Source organism: Erithacus rubecula, assembly GCF_903797595.1.
Source record: "Erithacus rubecula genome assembly, chromosome: Z".
In the NCBI taxonomy this organism is placed as follows: domain Eukaryota; kingdom Metazoa; phylum Chordata; class Aves; order Passeriformes; family Muscicapidae; genus Erithacus; species Erithacus rubecula.
This window is the reverse complement of record NC_136661.1, coordinates 25653080-25671444: the sequence shown is the minus strand read 5'-3', so window position 1 is coordinate 25671444 and position 18365 is coordinate 25653080. Positions and strand designations below refer to the sequence as shown.

Genomic DNA, 18365 nt, shown 5'->3' with positions numbered 1-18365 from the left:
TCCACAAAACCCTTTTACCATGCACTTACAGACATCCTTCACAATCTCAGAAGATTACCCTCTCAAGAAACAATATCCTGGATGAATTCTTCTACTGGGAGTATCTACTGAGATAGCATTATCATAGTTCACAAGTACCCACAGAACATGGCTATGCCACCTTCCTGTTTCTATCCTCTGTCTTTTTCCCATTCTGCTCTTTCATTCCCATTTCACCCATTTACTGTTAAATCTCCAGATAATAACTCTTGTAACAAATAAGTTACAACGTCTGCTTTAGGTAAACATTATGTGAACATCAGAAGTCTTCTGATTATCTTCAATCATTCTTAAGCTACATTGGCTTACCAAGTAGAGTATGTGTCAACTCCTATGAGCTCTCTTCTCAATTACATCCTAAAACCAGCTTTAAAACCTAAGTTTATAAAAGAAATAAGGATTAAGCATCTCAGGTCTCACTAACATACATGTTTAGCTCATCACTGAAGATCCTTCCATGCATTCTTCTTCAAAGGATAGCTGACATGCTTTAAGATTACTTTCCATGCTACTAACCTTTTTAAATAACTGACTGGTACAATGATGAAATCAACCTTACCAAGTACTCACTGGTCATTAGCTCACTGCCTAGCCAGCACCAGCACCAGGTGCCAATCCTTTGGTTCCCATGAACAGGCACAGCTCAGCCATGTTACCACACCCTCAGGTTAATTAAATGTGAAAACTCATGTGTCACCTGGTGTTCTGGGCCTTATTTAGGATCAAAATGAGAAACAGGGATCAGAAGCAGCAACCTGAGGAGCCTAACACAGCCCTGCAGGCATTTAAATGGTTTGCCATTTTGCATGAACGCTTCTTATGGCTATTTTATATCTCAAAAATAGAAAAAGGACAACAGACTTGATTCATCACTCTTACCAGAGCCCAGTTATTCTTATTTCAATAGAGGACGTTGGTACAAAGGGAGTAATGTCATTATGAATCATGACAGTGCTTTGTTCCTGTGGTTTTCAAGCACAGAACTTGAAAAGCTTTACAAGTGCTGGTGGGAAGCACTGCTGACCTCACTGTACAAATAGTGAGCTTAGGCACAGAAAGCTGAAGTAATTATCCAAAGGTCACAGAGTAAATCAGTAGCAGATGCAGGACAAGGAGCCACTTACATTCACTCCCAAATTCCATCCCCCTGCTCTCCACTCCAAGGAAGTTATTAAGTGTAAATCAATAACTGAGGTCACCAAAAACTTTCTGCATGCAGATTGCAGTGAAGTCACCCTCAGAGAAAGCAATGACAAAAAGGAGGTGCTTAATGAATTTTTCAATGGTTCTTACATAAGGATACAGCAATCCAGGAGGAGGTGAGAAGACAGTCACTCTGGAAGCCCTGTAACAAGGCTGCAGTGACAAATCATTGCTCCCAGAACACTGCTCAAGGAAATGTAATGCTCCAAATGCTGGGTTATAAAACCTTTCACACATACAATATTTAAAACCATGAATTACACCTGAGAATGTATCCAAACTTCTAACAGTATCAAGTCATGCTAATGGTTATCTGTTTATAGGTCAGAAGGGCAGTAAATTATTGCAGTGGAAAGTAGTAAAGCCACATTGTATCCAGTTGTGCTGTTTAACAGGTGATAGTGAAAAGTAGGTGATGCATGGAAACTTCAAGTTTTTATAGTTCCTGCCTCAATCTATATTCACTTATATAAAGATGTCACATTTTTAAACATTTAAAAGTCAAATTGTCTGGAGAATAGATTCATATAAAATTTATTTTCAGAAACTGATATTTAGCCTACTGCTATCAGAGTTGATTGCTCTTATGTATAAGCTTTATTCAAGTTTCTACAGGTTTGAAAATACAAAGACTGACATTTCAGATCCCATACTCGAGTGTGTCATTAACCAGAAATTGAAATGGGAACATTTCCACTTTCTCAGAAATACTCAGTTTGCTAGGGTGTTAAGTGCATTAACTGTTTTTGAGTTTTTGTGCAGCTACTAAATATGACTCTATTTCAACACAGACAGGAAGGGGGAGTTACAATGGCAAAAGAAAAATCCTGAATTGGTTCCTCACCCAGCACAATATGCCCTGAGAATTAAATAGTTTCAAAGCTCTGCCAAAATAGATATTTGTAAGTGGCTAATGGCAGAAATGTTTTATTCTGTTTATGTCAAAGACACGTTTGTCAAGCACTGGACAGCCAGACAAATCAGGGTCTAATTAGTTCAGTCAATTCCCTCAGTTTTATCCTTTCAGTCTACACTGAGTTATTAAAGCATCAGAAATAAAATGCTACTGAGACAGCAATAAGGGAAATAAGATGTCAGAACTCTATTAACAATGGCATTTTCAGGAAGCCATGTAAATAGAAAATCAAATTTATGCAAGAAATATATATCAGTAAGTAATACTTAATTTAATCATGCTGCATTTATCTTCAAAGCAGCTTTCATATCCAACTGATTTTTTAAAAAAATGCTTCAACACATGAACATTGTGACTTCTTTGGAACAGTGACCATCATTCAGATTCAAATTCAGATGCCTACCTAATACAAGAGGATATTGGTCCCCCATCCAAATAGTACAGTTATACAAATAACAGTATGTGAGTAATAATTTATTCCACCCTCGACATTTAGCCAGCTCAGAAAGAATGTGTGACAGTTAAGCAGTTGCAAGATAAAAAGAACCGGAAAATGCCACATTCAACTGAAATGACAGGAAATATTTAGGTAGACAGAATGTAATAAATTTGGCAGACTTATGGGAGTTTAATTGCCCCTTTGTGAAAAGAGATAAATACATGTAAAAACTGTAACTGTGAGGACCAGTTTCTGGGAGGAACGGCTTTCTGTTAGAGGTGTCTAAATCTTCATTACTTGAACACGGCCATCAGAGAAAGGGAATTTTCCTGACTCACAGTGGTGACAGCTGTGATGGCAGCAGCAGCCCCCAGCCCTGTGCCTGGCATCGAGGGAACAGTGACCTCCTGCCCCAGAGGGGTGTCACATGTACGCACAACTTACTGGCCTTGCAGCAGATGCCACCTGCTAGCATAGGTGAGATCTTTCCTATTTCAAACAGCATCTGCCACCCAAATAACTGAGCCTTATTTGCTCCCAGATGTCCCCAGAATAAACTTTTTTCCTGCCCCCTACCACTGTGAAACAGTGCATCTTACTGTGATGGCTGGCAAGTTCCACTGTAGCACTCACTCAAGTCATCCTGTCTGTTAAACCATGATATGGAAAGATTCCTCACTAACACGGGGAGAAAAAAATTTGATTACACCCAATGTAAGAAGAGGTTTCTCCTAGGCATCTGATAATTTAAAAAATGACCAGCCCTCCACTTGACAGTGTTTCTGACATTTACAAGCCTTTCATTAATATCCTTAAAAATTTATTTCATGTTTATTTGAACAGAAGCCTTAATCTCTTAATTCAATCTTTTAACTTGCTTCTCTTAGGGAAAAAAAAAAGGGTTAAAAGAGAATAATGAAGATCTCTAGTTTTGCCCAGGTCTGTTTGACAGCCTGCTTGCTATCTGCCTTTTGTCCCAACACAGAAGTGTAGACTTATGGGTCCAAAAGGCTGAAGATGAATTAAAAGGAATATTCAAAATAAGAGAAGGAATTAGTTCAACATGTTAAGAGTCTGAATAATATTTCTGAAAATCAACAAGCCAGACCAGAAAAAGCATGCTCCTGCTTATTACTTAGGGTTGTGCATTTCACATGCAGTGTTGATCATCTTAGTGATGATGCCATCTAATCATTCAGGAAAAAGTAAATTGAATATCTTGATAATTAATAAAAAATAACAAGGACTTCAGAAAGAAGATGCCCAGATTAATCTGCTGGATTTGAGTAACTTTCTGCAGATGCCTCACACTTTTACCCTTGCCATGTACACAGGGACCCAAGAGTGACTGACACTGCTGTCACTCATCATTAGAAGGAAGGAATCATGGAGGAACTTTCCAAGATGCATGTGTCCACTGAGTTACATGGTCTGGCTGACAAAGCACTGAAAAGGAAAAGCTGCAAGTTTTCACATACTTTTTATACAGCAAATAAGTAGGCCTCTACATTTGCTTCTTTATAAATAAGCATATGCTTGCAACCACAGTGTTTTCAATAAACTGTTATAATGGAATTAATCCTTAAATAAACTGATAATAAGAATGTGCAGGGTTGTGAAAACATAATCGAGGACTCCAGTGTCATATTCTTGTATTTTATTCACAGAAGAACATACTCTCCATTTCAGATTATGCCATCCTTTTTACTTCTGATGAATAAACACATCCACGAAATGGATCATATAATATGTGTTATCTGCCTTGTGTCATACAGCATTGGAGGGAGGAGTTTTCCTTATGTTAAGTACTTGTTTTTTCTAATCCAGCACAAGCAAAAACCCAGCTTTTTGTAAGAATTAACTTATGTATGGAGAAGTCCCAGGCTAATTGAGCTCTCCTTACGTTATCTTACAACTAGATCTACAACTAAACTTTGCATTTACACAGCATTTTAAATTCACTGAGCTTACATTCTCCAACAAACATTGGGCATCATCTCCTATTTAAAGAGCAACAAACTAATCCAGAAAGCAATTAAATAACTTGATGGCGATACAGTAACAGAACAAAATTAGATCCCAATTCATCTATTTGCCAGTACTGGGTGACCACAGTAGCAGTCCCAGCTGCACACTTGCATGTGGAATTCTCATAGTCAGCACAAGTAATGAAAAATATTAATCAAAATTTCTCATGTCCTTTTAATAATATTCCCATGGAAAAATGAAAAACAATGTACTAAATATTTAAAGAGCTTTTTTAAATGTGTGTCTGAATCCTCATTTCTGCAAGTAAAAATGACTGCCTCCAGACCTACCCCTGGCTCTGATTTTACCTGAAGCTTGCAATCTACAGTAAGGGCATACAATAATGTTTCAAAAGGCTGACATCAGTTGATTAACCAGAGTGTTCAAGTTATAAATAAATAAATAAAGAGATAAATAAATAAATCTGGGACTTATTTCCATGTTAAGACTTAGAAAAAAAAATGGAAATACTATGGTCACATAACCAAACAGATTATTATATTCAAAGCTTGCTTACATATATATCAGCTCAAGTGGGAATGCTGAACTTGTGCTGATGTTTCAGCCATAGTTTTATGTCTTCAACAGCTGCTAAACATGAGTTTGCTAAAAATAAGGTTACTTACAAGTCAGTCTGTGCATTCATTCACATGATGTTTGCACATGCACTGGCTTTCTGCACTGGCAGTGCTGGTCAGAAGCGAGTCCTTCTCACATCTACACTGATAACCAAAACACCACTGTGCATCCCAGGTCTTCTATCCCTCTCAACCTCAAAATCTCAAAGGACCCCAAGGAACTGTGCTTACACAATGCAAAAGTTACAGCTAAAAATAACCATTCTGTCTCATTCAACCCCATGCCAAAATGTGCACACTCATAACAAAGGACACTCTCAAATACACCAAAACCACAAATGACAAGGAGTCCCAGAGCTGAGCAGGCTCTGAAGGATGAGCATTCAAAAAGAATCCACATTAGCTGTGGAATGTTGCATTTCATATGAGGGGGCATATGGATCTCTGGAAAAGAAATGGTCTCCACACCTGTCAGTTAACATTCAGATGGGAGACTTCAGTTGCTCATAGGCAAACTGCAAACTACCCTTGCAGTCCTGTGCTCTCATTCAATGAGACAAGTTCTCCAATAAAATTTTCAGTGTCACTTTCTGTGACCATGAACATAAATGGTTCCTGAGTAAAATGATGTTCCCAATATGACTGTGAATAAAAGCTTTTCTGCTCAGGTTTAAAAGTGACATCCTGCAAGAGTAGGTCCTTAACCTAGTCACAGAAGGGACCAAGGTTCTTAGAGTCACACAACCATCTAGGTTGGAAAAGACTTCTAAGATCACAAGGTCCAACCATTAATCCAGCACTGCCATGCTCCCCACTAAACCATGTCCCCAGCTGCCACATCTAGACATCTTCTAAATGCCTAATGGTGGCTCCACCACTTCTCTGGGCAACCTGTTCTAACAATTGACCTTTCTTTCAGTGAAGAATTCTTTTCTCATATCCAACTTAAACCTGTCCTGGCACAGCTTGAAGTTATTTTCTCTTGTTCTGTCACTTGTTACCTGGGAGAAGAGACTGATCCACATCTGGCTACAACCTCCTTTCAGGACACTGCAGACAGAGATTGCATTCTCACACAGCACTGTGAAAAGGCCCCCACTGAGGCTCCCTTTTTCCAGGCTGAGTCCCTGCAGCTGCCTCAGCCACTCCTCCCAGACTTGTGCTCCAGACACTTCCCCAGCTCCATTTCCCTCTCTGGACATGTTCCAGTACCTCAGCATCCTTCTTGCTCTGAGAAAGCAAAGCTGAGCACAAGATTCCAGGTGTGGCCTCAGCAGTGCCCAGCACAGGGGATGGGCTCTGCCCTGGTCCTGCTGGCCACACCATTGCTGACACAAGCCCAGTGCCTTTGGCCTTCTTGGCAACCTGGGCACACTCAGCTCATGTCCAGCCACTGAGCACCAGCACCTCCAGGTCCTTTCCCTCTCAGCAGCTTTCCAGCCACTCTGTCCCAGCCTGGAGCTGCAGGGGGTTGTTGTAACTCAAGGGCAGGACCTGGCACTTGGCCCTGTTGAGTCTCACACCATGGGCTCAGCCCATGGATCCAGCCTGTGCAGATCCCTCTGCAGAGCCTGCCTGCCCTCCAGCACATCAGCACTCCCACCCAGCTCTGTATTGTCCTCAAACTGACTAAAGGAGCTCTTGATTTCCTCATTCAGATCATCAATACAAATAACAGGGCTGGCCAGTACAGAGTCCTGGGGAACACCACTATGACCAGCCTCAGCTGGATGTAATTCCATTCACCAGCACTCTTTGGGCCAGGCCATCAAACAGTTTTTTTCCCCCAGTCACCAGTGCACCCATCCAAACTATGAACAGACAGTTTCTCCAGCAGAATGTTGCACAAGACAGAGTCAAAAGCTTTACTAAATTACAGGTAGACACCACCTCCAGTCTAATCCACCAAGCAGATCTTTCTGAAAATTCCTCTGAAGTTTTAGAGCGGAGACATTCATCAGATGCATCGTACAACTAAGGGACTGATGTTTATGACTCAGCTCCAGAGGGTAAGAGGAGTTTTTGAAATCACACACCAGAAAACAGAAGATATCATCTTCTTTCTGGTCTGCTCCAGTCAATAGAATCACTACCACTTATGGAGAACTGATGGGGAAAGATTTAACATGTAATTTAATGCATCTATTAAAGATTAATGAGAAATTACTTTCTTTCAAGGCAGAGACCAACTTCAAGGTAATCCAGACTTCCAAGAGAGGTCAGAGGACATCATTTGCTTTCCTGTACTCTAAACCTTAGCAAGTAACTCAGTCAGCTGGAGAGCCCATGCATATGTGTGGGTAGTTTGAAAACTTACATTTCAGATTGACCATTTTCTTGCATAGACAGGAGAAACTTGTGCATCTCTTTTCCTGTTGATTGTACTCTGAAAAATCTTTGGCACATGATAGTACTGAATGTCTACATCATCTGTTTCTACACATGTGCCAAAATCTGAAATTACATAAACAAAGTTTCAAATCAAAGAGCAACGTGTGCTACTGTAACTCAGAGAGACACATCAGACATTTTCTGGCATTTGCCAGCAATGAAGAATTGTTATGCAATGATATATAATGCATTCACTGTATCAGAGACAGACAATCACACTACTATAAACCAAAAAACACATGCAACATGTATGCAGAATTGCAGTAAATGCTGTAGATGCCTGGTCTCTGCTGAAGCCACTTCACCAGTTACATTCTTTTTATATAAGGAGATGAGTCCAGATGTCTCAAGAACTTTAGAAATTTGTCCTATGGTGGATAAAATCCCGGAAGGAGACTCCTTACAAACTTCAAATGGCAAACTGTGCATCAGAAAAACCTTAATTTCAAACTTTTTTGCTCAGCTCAAAATGAAAGACTCAAGCTAAATCTTAGGGTATTCAGAACTAACTCGAAGAGATATTTCTGCAGGCAATCATCCTGGTACAGACAGATAACGAATTCCCACCTTCTTAGCTGAAAGAAAATTACACCCTCAGCTCTCATGAAAAATCTTTCTGCCATACAAAGACCAACCTTTAGTGCCCTGAACTGATAATCACCTGGCTTTCATTAAATAAAGACACCTCTAATTAAACAACCTGATCAACACACAAAAATGTGTGCTTTGCAGGCAAGAGATGGCAAGCAATTTATCTTTCAATATAGTAATCACTTATATCACACTATCTGTAATCTACAGTGATGAATAAGGGTATTTAGATTATGAAATCCTAGATGAGTTAGACTGCATTCATTTCAAAAGCAAGAAATGGCAACTCTGTTTGCAATTTCAGAAATAGGGTTCCAATTGTTGGATAGGCCTAGAAACATTTTCACTTTTTACTGGAATATGTTCTCACAGGATGATCTCCCTCTTGAAAGGCTGAAGAAAGGTGAAGAGAGAATACACAATAGTGAAAGAAAAATTCAAGCTGGATGGGAAACATGCTAATTATTTGGTCTACAGAGCACCAAAACAAGGCAAGCTTCAAAGTTTCAAAGCTTCAAGCCTAACAAAGTTAGGCTCAATTGAGGTTTGAAAGCTGCCAGTGTTGGTTTTCCTGGAGTTCAGGAATGAAGTGTTAATCACAATATAAAGGACATGCCCCACTTGGAGGAATCAGACAAATCTAGGAACCGGTAACTTGTGAATCAAGGATGTAAGTACATGAGAAACTGATTTTCCAGAGTCTCAAGTTTTCAAAAAGGCTAAATATTGCTGAATCAGAGGGCACGTGCATAGGTCAAATGGACTATACAACAGTAGTGACAGCATATGGCTAGGCAGCTGGCATGCTTACACTCCTAATGACTGCCAGGCAAACGGGTAACTCCACAAAGGGATGGAGAGAACAGAAGTTTCCTTCCTCAAGGCCTGTAGCTTAACACAAAGTCTTTGACAGCAAGTGTATTCATATGCAGCCTTGAATCTACTGAAGAAAGCCTTACTTCCACTTCAAAGTGAGAGGATGCTGGTGAGTATGGCCACAATTCACTCTCCCAAGAGCCACTATAACGTTAGACTGGAGAAATTGCAATATCAGATCTAAGAGTTTGCAAAGTGCTTCTCAAGGACAGGCAGTTCTGCTGCAAATTTGAATTCTCATGTAAATCCAGAGGTGACGTTTCACAAGTGTAACAGTGTCATCAGAAGCCTATAAAGCCAAGAGGATGTTTTCATCTCAGAGAATAGAAAGGAAAGCACTGTCTTCCTTCTAGATTTATCCCCCAACAGAAAAATATACACCACAGATGACTGTTCACCCAAGGAAAAGATTTCCATAGGAGGGACAATTTTAAAGCTAAATGGATGAAACTGACAGAAGCATATTGAAGAAAACAAAAGAAAAATGAAAATACCTTAAAAGAGACTAGAGGACAAGGCTGATTAAAGACTGTAGAACAAAGAGATGGTGAACTGGCACAGATCTCAGCTAAGCAGTGAACTGAGTGAGCTGAGAGTGAAGTGCTTATCACCAGGAATACAGTGTCATTCACATCAAGAAAATAGACTGGGCAAGCAAAATATTTCTAGTGTTGCACACATCTCAGGGGATTGAGTGCGGGTGGAATTCTGTTGTGAATGATAGCAATGCACAGGTATTGCAATACTGATGTATTTCATTTTGCTTAAATATTTATATCCATCTGCATTCCTGTTCGGTGCTAACATTTTTTAGAAAAGACAGGTAAATTAACTATGACCTAGTATCTTAGAGGTAAAAGCAAAAAAACATTATTTCTTTTCATGCTATTACAAGGTAGTCTATTCCAGACCATCCTATGTTTGAAATATCACTGCTAATCACTTTGAACACCCATGAAAAAGCACCGGAAACCTGACATTCTCAGTTTAAAAAAAAAAAAAAAATCAGAATGAGGAGAAAAACATTATCTCATTTTTACAGATAAGAGAGGCACAGAGAGAGATCAGAGGATTTGCAGAAAGTAACACAGGTAAGGCAAGGCTATTCCTGACAGTTACTCATGCTAAACTGTCTCTGTCTGGCCTTGCAAAATTATTCCAATACCCTTGAGTCCCTAGTCAAATTAGTTCTTTATTTATTATCCCAGTTTTCAAGTATCTTTCAGATGGGCTCATCCATTGCTTCCATACAGCTGGGTAAACAGACAAAGTCAATTCTATCATGAAGGTTTACCTTACAGCGTTCAAAACACTTCATATATGTAGGATATTTTTTTCTTTAAGCAACCTAAGAATGTGTTTAAAGGTGACCTGTACCGGAAAAAACTGCAACTGGGGAAGTATGGGGACAATAACAAAGGAAAGGCTTCTGAAGATTGGTGTCTTTCAGTATCTTTTTCAAAGGAAAAATTATTAAATAAAATAAGTAATGCTTGAATGTTTAGTATGGAATCATCCTTATTAAGGCAAAACAAAACAATGGGTGAGAATCTAAGCTGCCAATATCAAAAGAAAGCAAGGTTTACTAGTTTTTGTAGACAAAGGCTTTTTTTCAGACTTTACTGTGAAGTGATACAACTCCATTCAAAAATTTTTAAGAAATGATCCAGGAGAAATTACAAGATTATAAAAAAAGAGGGGTTTTTTTACAAAAAGGCCTTCACAAAAGTCAATTTTGTTAGGATTTTATTACATGCCCAAAGCAGACCATGTCTTTCAGGATGCTTCCATGGCGCTTGGCATTGAACAGTACCTTGTTCCTCATGGGAGCCACTGGCAAAGCCCAAGAGAGGAGGCAGACATCACAACACAGAGGGAAAGGGAAGATGATACACCAATTAAAATATATCCTTGATATTCCTTTCCATCTATAATCCCACTCCATATCAATGCTTCTTCTACACAAGGAAGAACTGAAGCCTCACACACACAAACATCTTTGTGAATCAAGGGAATCAGCAGATGTGTTGGTAATCTTCCACAAATAAGAAGCAAACACTGCCAGCTGTACTTGTAAATTCAAAGATTAACATTAATAAGCAGTGCTAAGACTACAGGTATTACCCTTCTTTAAAGTGACAGACCTCAAGAACCCCAGGTCTGCAGAAACTCAGCTGCCTGTCCACCTTTTGTGCCTCAAGTCCTGCCCTACACTGCAGAACATCTACAAGTTCATCAGCCAGAATGTGCCAAATCAAACTGGATTCTTGCCACTGTTTGAGATGGCAGTGAAGTAGTGAGTATATAAACTAGGTCAGACATGATTACCTAGAACAAGGGCAATTTTCTTTACATGTCTCTGCAAAGCTTCTGAAAATGGCAAAGACTGAGCATTTGGCTGCTGCAGAGTATATCCAAAAATCATTTTTGATAGAAAAGTTTAACTACATTTTAATATGAATGATATTTTCTATTAACAGCAAGGCAAAAGCTTATTTTTCAGCAGAGCTCTTCCTTCACCAAAGTGCTATCTCTCTGAATCTGAGTCAACTTTAGTGACCACTTTAATATTCACTTTACAATTAATGCTTCTTTTTATGGGTTGGTAGAAGGTAAACCAATTTCAGTTCGGCTTCTAGGTATTGAATTTATTATAAAAAGTTATGTACTTAAAACTCTTATAATGAAACCAGAGGCATCATGAGATATTAACCTAGAGTTAATGCTGAGAAGGCCAGTTTGAATAATTCAATTCATGTCACCTTAAGTATCTTTTCAAATGGAATTAACTTTATCTCACAAAAAAAGGAAGTTCCATGTTCCAGTTACTGATTATTGACTCCACGAGAGTTCTCACTTAAATCATTTTACCACCATCTTCCCAGCAATTTTATTTCACTACTACCAGGATGCTTCTTTACATTTTGAGGGCTGACTTTCATTATAAAGAAGCAATATTAGCTAAGAGGAAAACATGGTTTCAGAGTTACTGCTATCGTTAGGGGATACTAAAACAGACAAAAATATAAGTTAACACCAAAGCATCTGCATTAGTTCAGTACAGCAACAAACCAGGGCTGCATTTCAGCCACCTGCACACAGCTACTGCAGTCACTTACATCGTATAGAACTGCAACTCTTTTTACAACAATGCCATCAATGTTTGGTAACACTGCTGTTCTCTTGACCTGTTAATTGCCTTATTCTGAAAAAAAATACACATTTAAACACTGAAAGGAGATGTTTCCAAATATCTATCTAAGCCCAGGGGAAAGTGACAGCTCATGATCCGAATTATAGTAGGGTAAGGATGAGGGAGACAGGCAGGTGAAAAGCAGAAGCAGGGGGTGTTCAGAGGTGTAGCACTAGAAATTGCTCTAAATTAACAAGTAAGAAAAAGGGGAGAAAGTGAACAAAAATAGAAAGACTGGCTCAAAACAGGCAGACGAATGAAGTGCTTCATTACAGAGCACAACTGTACAATCCAATGTTTCTGCAAGAGATGGGAAAATCGGAACAACATCGCACATCGAAACAGAGATCCCAGTGAGATCAGCAGTGTCCTGAAAGAGGAAATGCTGATTACATCTCCTAGATAGTTCCACAAAGAGAAAACTATGTAGCAAGCTAGTTATCTTGCTTTAAACCCAGATATAGCCTAGATTTCCTTAACCCAGACAAAATCAAGTGGAAAGGAAAATATTTCAAATGGATCTGGATTCAAACAAAACTCATAAAAGATTTTCATTATCCTAAGATTCCAATAAGATTGCTCTTGTCAAAGTCTTCCTTAAAACAGAGAGGGAGAGCACAAAAAGCTCCCGTGGGGCAGAAGGAACTGGCATGGGCAGTACTTGGAACAAGAGGAAAGTGTTCTGGCTCTGTCCAGAACTCTTTCCTTTCAAAAATCCCCCACTGCTGTGCTCCCCTTAGGCAGATCCCATCAGGCAGAGAGAACAGTGCTGACCTGAACCAGTGTGTGAAGACAGCACTCAAACAGAATAGAGACCCATCAGGACACTAAGAGCTCACAGTTCAGGTATTAAAAGATGTGTGAAAATAACTGGCCCATCAAGAAGCACCCAGTGACTCTTCTTTGGTTTCAAAGCTACCCCATGAAGGAGTGAGGGAAAGAAAGGACAGAGTCGGGCAGACCAGCCCACCTCTTCACAGTTTGTAAAGTGTGAGGAAAACACAGCATAAAGTGCTTGTTTGGGTGAAAAATTGTAACAATTTATAAAACCAAATGCAAAGAATGAGAAAATTGAAGAGTAGGGCTAGAAACATGAGAAACATTTTGCACACTATAAGAAAAACCAATTGAAGCATGTTTTGACAGGTTTTTATCTATGCCTACAATGCTTTGCATACAACAAGGGGACTAGGGTAATTTCAGACCTGCTAGGCTGGAGCTGTAGAGTGTGTAACCATAAAGGAAATGTCAAGGTAAACCTTGTTATAATATCTGAATTTGCATTTGTGGACAAAAGTACCTGTAAGTACAGAGAAAAGAAATAAAGGAATCAACAACAAGCTTGATAGAACTTTGCACATTAAACCAAAAAACTATTTTAAATAAGTCTCTGTGTACACACTGATAGAGTGATTAGGAAGACAGAACAGAGGAGATGAATGTGGATTGTTGAACTAATTTGATAGTCAGTGGTCTGAAGGTTTCTTATTATTTGCTTCCATGCCTTTTTCCAGTAGATGTGGTAACACTGGATCCCTCAATACTAAGGGCTAACCTAGTATAGGAAAAATGCCTTTGAAGCTGAAAGGCTAGAAATTAAACATTCAGGGCAAAACCTGAAAGAAGGATTGGCATCACCCAAAACACAGCTACCACAGTGCTTCTGGACTACATGGACTCCACTCTGGACTATTTTCCATGGAGAGTCCCAGCAAGCTGCATGTCAGCAGCAACACACCATACAAGACATCATCCATTCTGGGAGGATATTCTTGTTTTGAATTCAATGCCATCACAAAAATGGGTGGCAGATATAAACACAAAAGAAAGAAAATTAAATGTTTACAAAAGATTTTAAAAACCACATCATTAAGACAAAAAAAACAAAAAACATTCCTGATGCCAGTGAAATCACAGAATATTGCTACCTCCTTCCTGAGAAAATTAAAATACTCTTTCCTGCACAGTCTCCAGCCTCCTGAGAAGCAGGATCTCCCTGCATAATTCTCACAGCAGGGAACCACTGACATGCCAGAATCAGGTCTACTTTTGGATACTCTATGCTGATGACTTTACTTCTAGCCCTGTTGTAAACAAGCCTTTTAGACTGTTCCAGCAGAAGAGGGGATCAAGGGCATAACCCCTATAGAAAGGCATGGTCTTAGCAGGATGGATTCTGGAGATCTGCAGATGGAAGGTGACACCAGAGAACAGCAAGAACACGGGGTAGAGCATTGCATAGGCAGTCTTCTCTTCCAGGGTATAATCTGCCACCAGCAGGGATGCAAACTGAGCATCTAGCCACCAGAAGAAAATCTCAGGCAACCATGTTCTCAAGGCTTTGGGTGCCTACATCTGAGAAACATTTTATCATTTAATTTAACATGTATCCCTAGTCAACATTTTCTGGTTTTAACTGCATGTAGAACTATAGGTCTTCTATAAATAGCTCAAATCAGACGAGCTGCTTTACAGACTTGAGAAAGCTCTTATTGACCAAATACATCATCTGTAATGCCCTTTTCAATCATCAAAAGCCACAGTGAAAATGTGAAAGGCTATATCTACAGTGACTGCAATTATTTTCCTGTTTAAATAACAGAACAGAAAACAAAACAGCATTTTAACTTTCTCCTTGGCAAAGGTGTGGGCTCCCATGATTCCTACTCTATTATAATATGGTCAATTAACTTCACCCATTCTATCGACTAAAAACTTGTCAGGATTTTTCTCTTTGTTTTCCTGCAATCCATGTATTAAGGCAAGGACTCATGGGAAACCAATCACAAAATAGTATTCAACCCTTCATGATGTAAGATAATACACTCACAGTCTCAAAAAGATGTTTTGACTAGGTCATTGAAAAAAAAAAAAAAAAAAGATGGCAAGAAAGAGCTTACCTTCTGCTCTTTTTCCTTGGCAGCACTGAGTTCAGAAAGGGAGTGTGATAGTTTTTCTTGCTGCTCAGCCAGGTACTTCTGATAAAGGCTCAGAAGTTCTTGGCATTCTCTGTACTGCTGCTGCAGAGGTGAGACATCAGAAGTTAAGGGAAAAACACTCTTTAGCAAACAGTTATAGCCAAATATATACCAACTTACTCTGTGTAAACCTGATTTAGGTCCATAACAGTTCAATTTAAAAACAGATACCATGTGTTTGAGTAGCGCCTAATGATGATAAATCTGCCTAGAGATGAATGTTCAAGTACAAGCTTCTTCCTACTCAGAGTAGAAAAAGAAAAATTGCACCAAATTCTTTTATCATTGGAAAAGGGACAGCAGCAGGAGGCAGGTGATGACATTGTTTCAGCTGGAACAGCTACAACCCTCTTAATCCGCATTCAGCAAAGCCAGCCATTACCAATGTTTATTTATAAATAAATAAATAGCCAGCCAAGTAAGTAAATAGTCCATTTTTAAGCACAGGCATCGATTCACAAGCCCACATACCCAAATCCAATCTCTTTGCTTGAGTGCCAATGGCTCAAAACCCCACAGCCACAGATGCAGTGCTACAGGCCTTTTACAGACCAGCAATAATTTTTGGACAGTAATCTGGAGAAGCAGCAACTGTGGTGTTTGCAAGGATATTAGCAACAGTGTCCTGCCTTGCTTGCAGCATTGAAATTCCAACAGGAGATAAATCTGCTCTTCACCTGTCATTGTGTAATTCCCTCCCTTGCTCATGTAGCATGGTAAACCATTTATGCTCCCCTCTCTCCCCCCTCACTTTTAATTATGCATGCAGATGGGATAAAGGCTCGCTGTCCAAAGAGATTACTCTGAATAAATACTTTAATAACAAGTCACTGCAATTAAGGTAGGGAACAAAAACTTCTTCAATCTTTAAAACGGTGTTGAGTTACAGATTTCCTTAACATTTTTATGATCTAATCATTGCTTCTGGGCAAATTCATGTTGCAATCACTTTTGCCAATCATGGCTGCATAAATAACTCACTGCTTTGTTATTCCCTGTTATGACCCTAAGGGTTTGGGGTTTTTTTTGGTTCAGTTTTGTTGCCTTCCCTCCCCCTCACCCCTTTCTTCTTATTTTTTTTTCAGGAGGGGTGGCCTTGCCAGGGATTCATTTTTGTTGTTGGTTGGTTGGTTTTCTTTCCTTTAAATAAAGGGCTACCGGGAGAATAAGCAAAACATTTTAGGAAGGAATGGAAGGTTAATAAACCCCAATGCTGAAATCAATCAGGAGAGCTCTCATAACACCTTTGCTCAGCACCTGGAAATATGGGAGGGTACAAACAATGTTCTTAACAAGCTAATTGCTTTCCAGAGCCAGCCTGCCTGAAGCTGGAGCTGTTTTACATTTCAGTTCATTTCGTCAGAGAGCACCAAAAGGCTGAAGTGATTTGTGGTGGTCTCAGGAGTCTCTGCCAGCTATGATGTATATAAAAGGAATTTTTTATTCCAGTTGTAACCATAGGCAGTAATGTTTATAGTAGGTGAACATATTAGCCTGGACGCAGGGCATGAATTTTACTCTAGCAAAAGCCAGTTCATTTATACAGCCTAAGAGTTAAATGTCGGTATTTGAAGACAAATTATAGGGAAATTCATTTAAACCCATGTTATGTGGCAGAATATAAAAACGGACAGTCCTATCTATCTTTATCAATTTTTTACGGCCCTCTTAATTCACTTTGCTTCCAGCAACCCCTTCCCCACAAAAGAGATTTTGCCCTCTCCTCCCTCCAGTTAGCACACTGCTGGCACCAGAAACGAGCACCCTACACAGCCCTGGGGCACACGAGTTATGGCCAGGCAGCCACCCTCACTCTTGCCACAGTGCTGGTACCAGTCCTACTGGAAAGCCAGCAGACTGCCACACTCCAGGCACCATTGAAAACATGTCCCATTTGTGTTTCACAGGCTGCAGAGCCCTCACGGTACACATGCCACCACCACCTGCATGTGGCTGCCAAATTTATTTAAAATACTCTTTAAAGCAGGACGAACAAAGGTAACATCAGCAAAATATGCAAGGAAATCCTGATTGTCCAAAGGCCAGTTATGTGATCATAAGTGGGAAGGGCAACTGCTCACAAGAGTTCGAATGGTGGCCAAGATGTCTCTGAAATTCTTGTGAGATTTGGTCAGCCATGGTAAAACTCACTGCATTAGAGGATTAAAACCATCCTCATTCACACAACCACTCTACAATAAGCAAAGTATTGTTGCAGCAACCACAGACTAAGAGTTTAAAGCCATGTTATGCTTACCAAGTAAACATGAAGTTTCAAATATGAAAATAGAGTTCATTTGTTTAAGACAGATGCAGAATAGCTGAAAGTATAGCAATTCTCAAAAATGTGCTGGTACATTTACTGCAAAATATCTTCTTAAGAAGAAAAAAAAAGCCTTAATACTAGATCTTACGCTCTCATTCTACTGAATTTTTTGCTAAAAGCAGCAAGATTATCTCCTTTTTCTCCTACAAATTAGCCAGGCCAATACACAACACCTCCACAAAAATATTTAAGTCATTCAGCTATAACAGGATCATGCACCTACTAAGGCAACACACTCTTTGGACACACATACATGGTATAAATATTTTCATTATCTGCTTTTTTAAAAATAAAAAAAAAAAGTTGTAGGGTTGAAAAAACAGTACAGGAGAAATCCTACAGATTTGCATTCCAAAAAAAAGTAACATATCTGAATGGACACATTTGCAAATTCTTCATGTGTTCAGAAGCACAAATATTGGATTTGCAAGATGTTAGTTACCCAGGAGAAGTAGTACTTGGCATTTCACTGAACAGCAGCTTTATGTCCAAGAAAGATGCATTTGAATGCATTAGACTAATAATCTCTATGCAGTTTATTAGTAAAGTATCAAGGTTGTATGTGAAGTGGGGGGGAATAAAAAAAATAAAAATAGAAATGCAAAAGTTAGGATTTCAACAGCCATATTTACGTGTCAGACTGCAAGTGCTACATATTTTATAGAATACACTAATTAATTTTTTCACAGAATGTAAGTCAAAGAATTAAGAGCTCATTGATGACTCAGATAATGACCTCAGTGGAAATAGCTGGCTTTGAGGGGAGGGGCTGCCAGCACACAGTGGTGACACTTTACAGAAGACAGG

General features: G+C 39.3%; 1 protein-coding gene across 1 annotated transcript in view; it reads right to left on the bottom strand.

Annotated features, from left to right (window-relative positions):
• The window catches only part of LOC306814524 (protein hinderin-like), a gene marked incomplete at its 5' end in the record, with an annotated part of 123590 nt that overhangs the window by 87897 nt on the left and 17328 nt on the right, over window positions 1-18365 (bottom strand). Inside the window, one exon of the mRNA XM_079330658.1 lies at window positions 15155-15274. Within this exon, the coding sequence (XP_079186784.1) occupies window positions 15155-15274 (120 nt within the window). The remainder of the gene's footprint in view (window positions 1-15154; window positions 15275-18365) is intronic.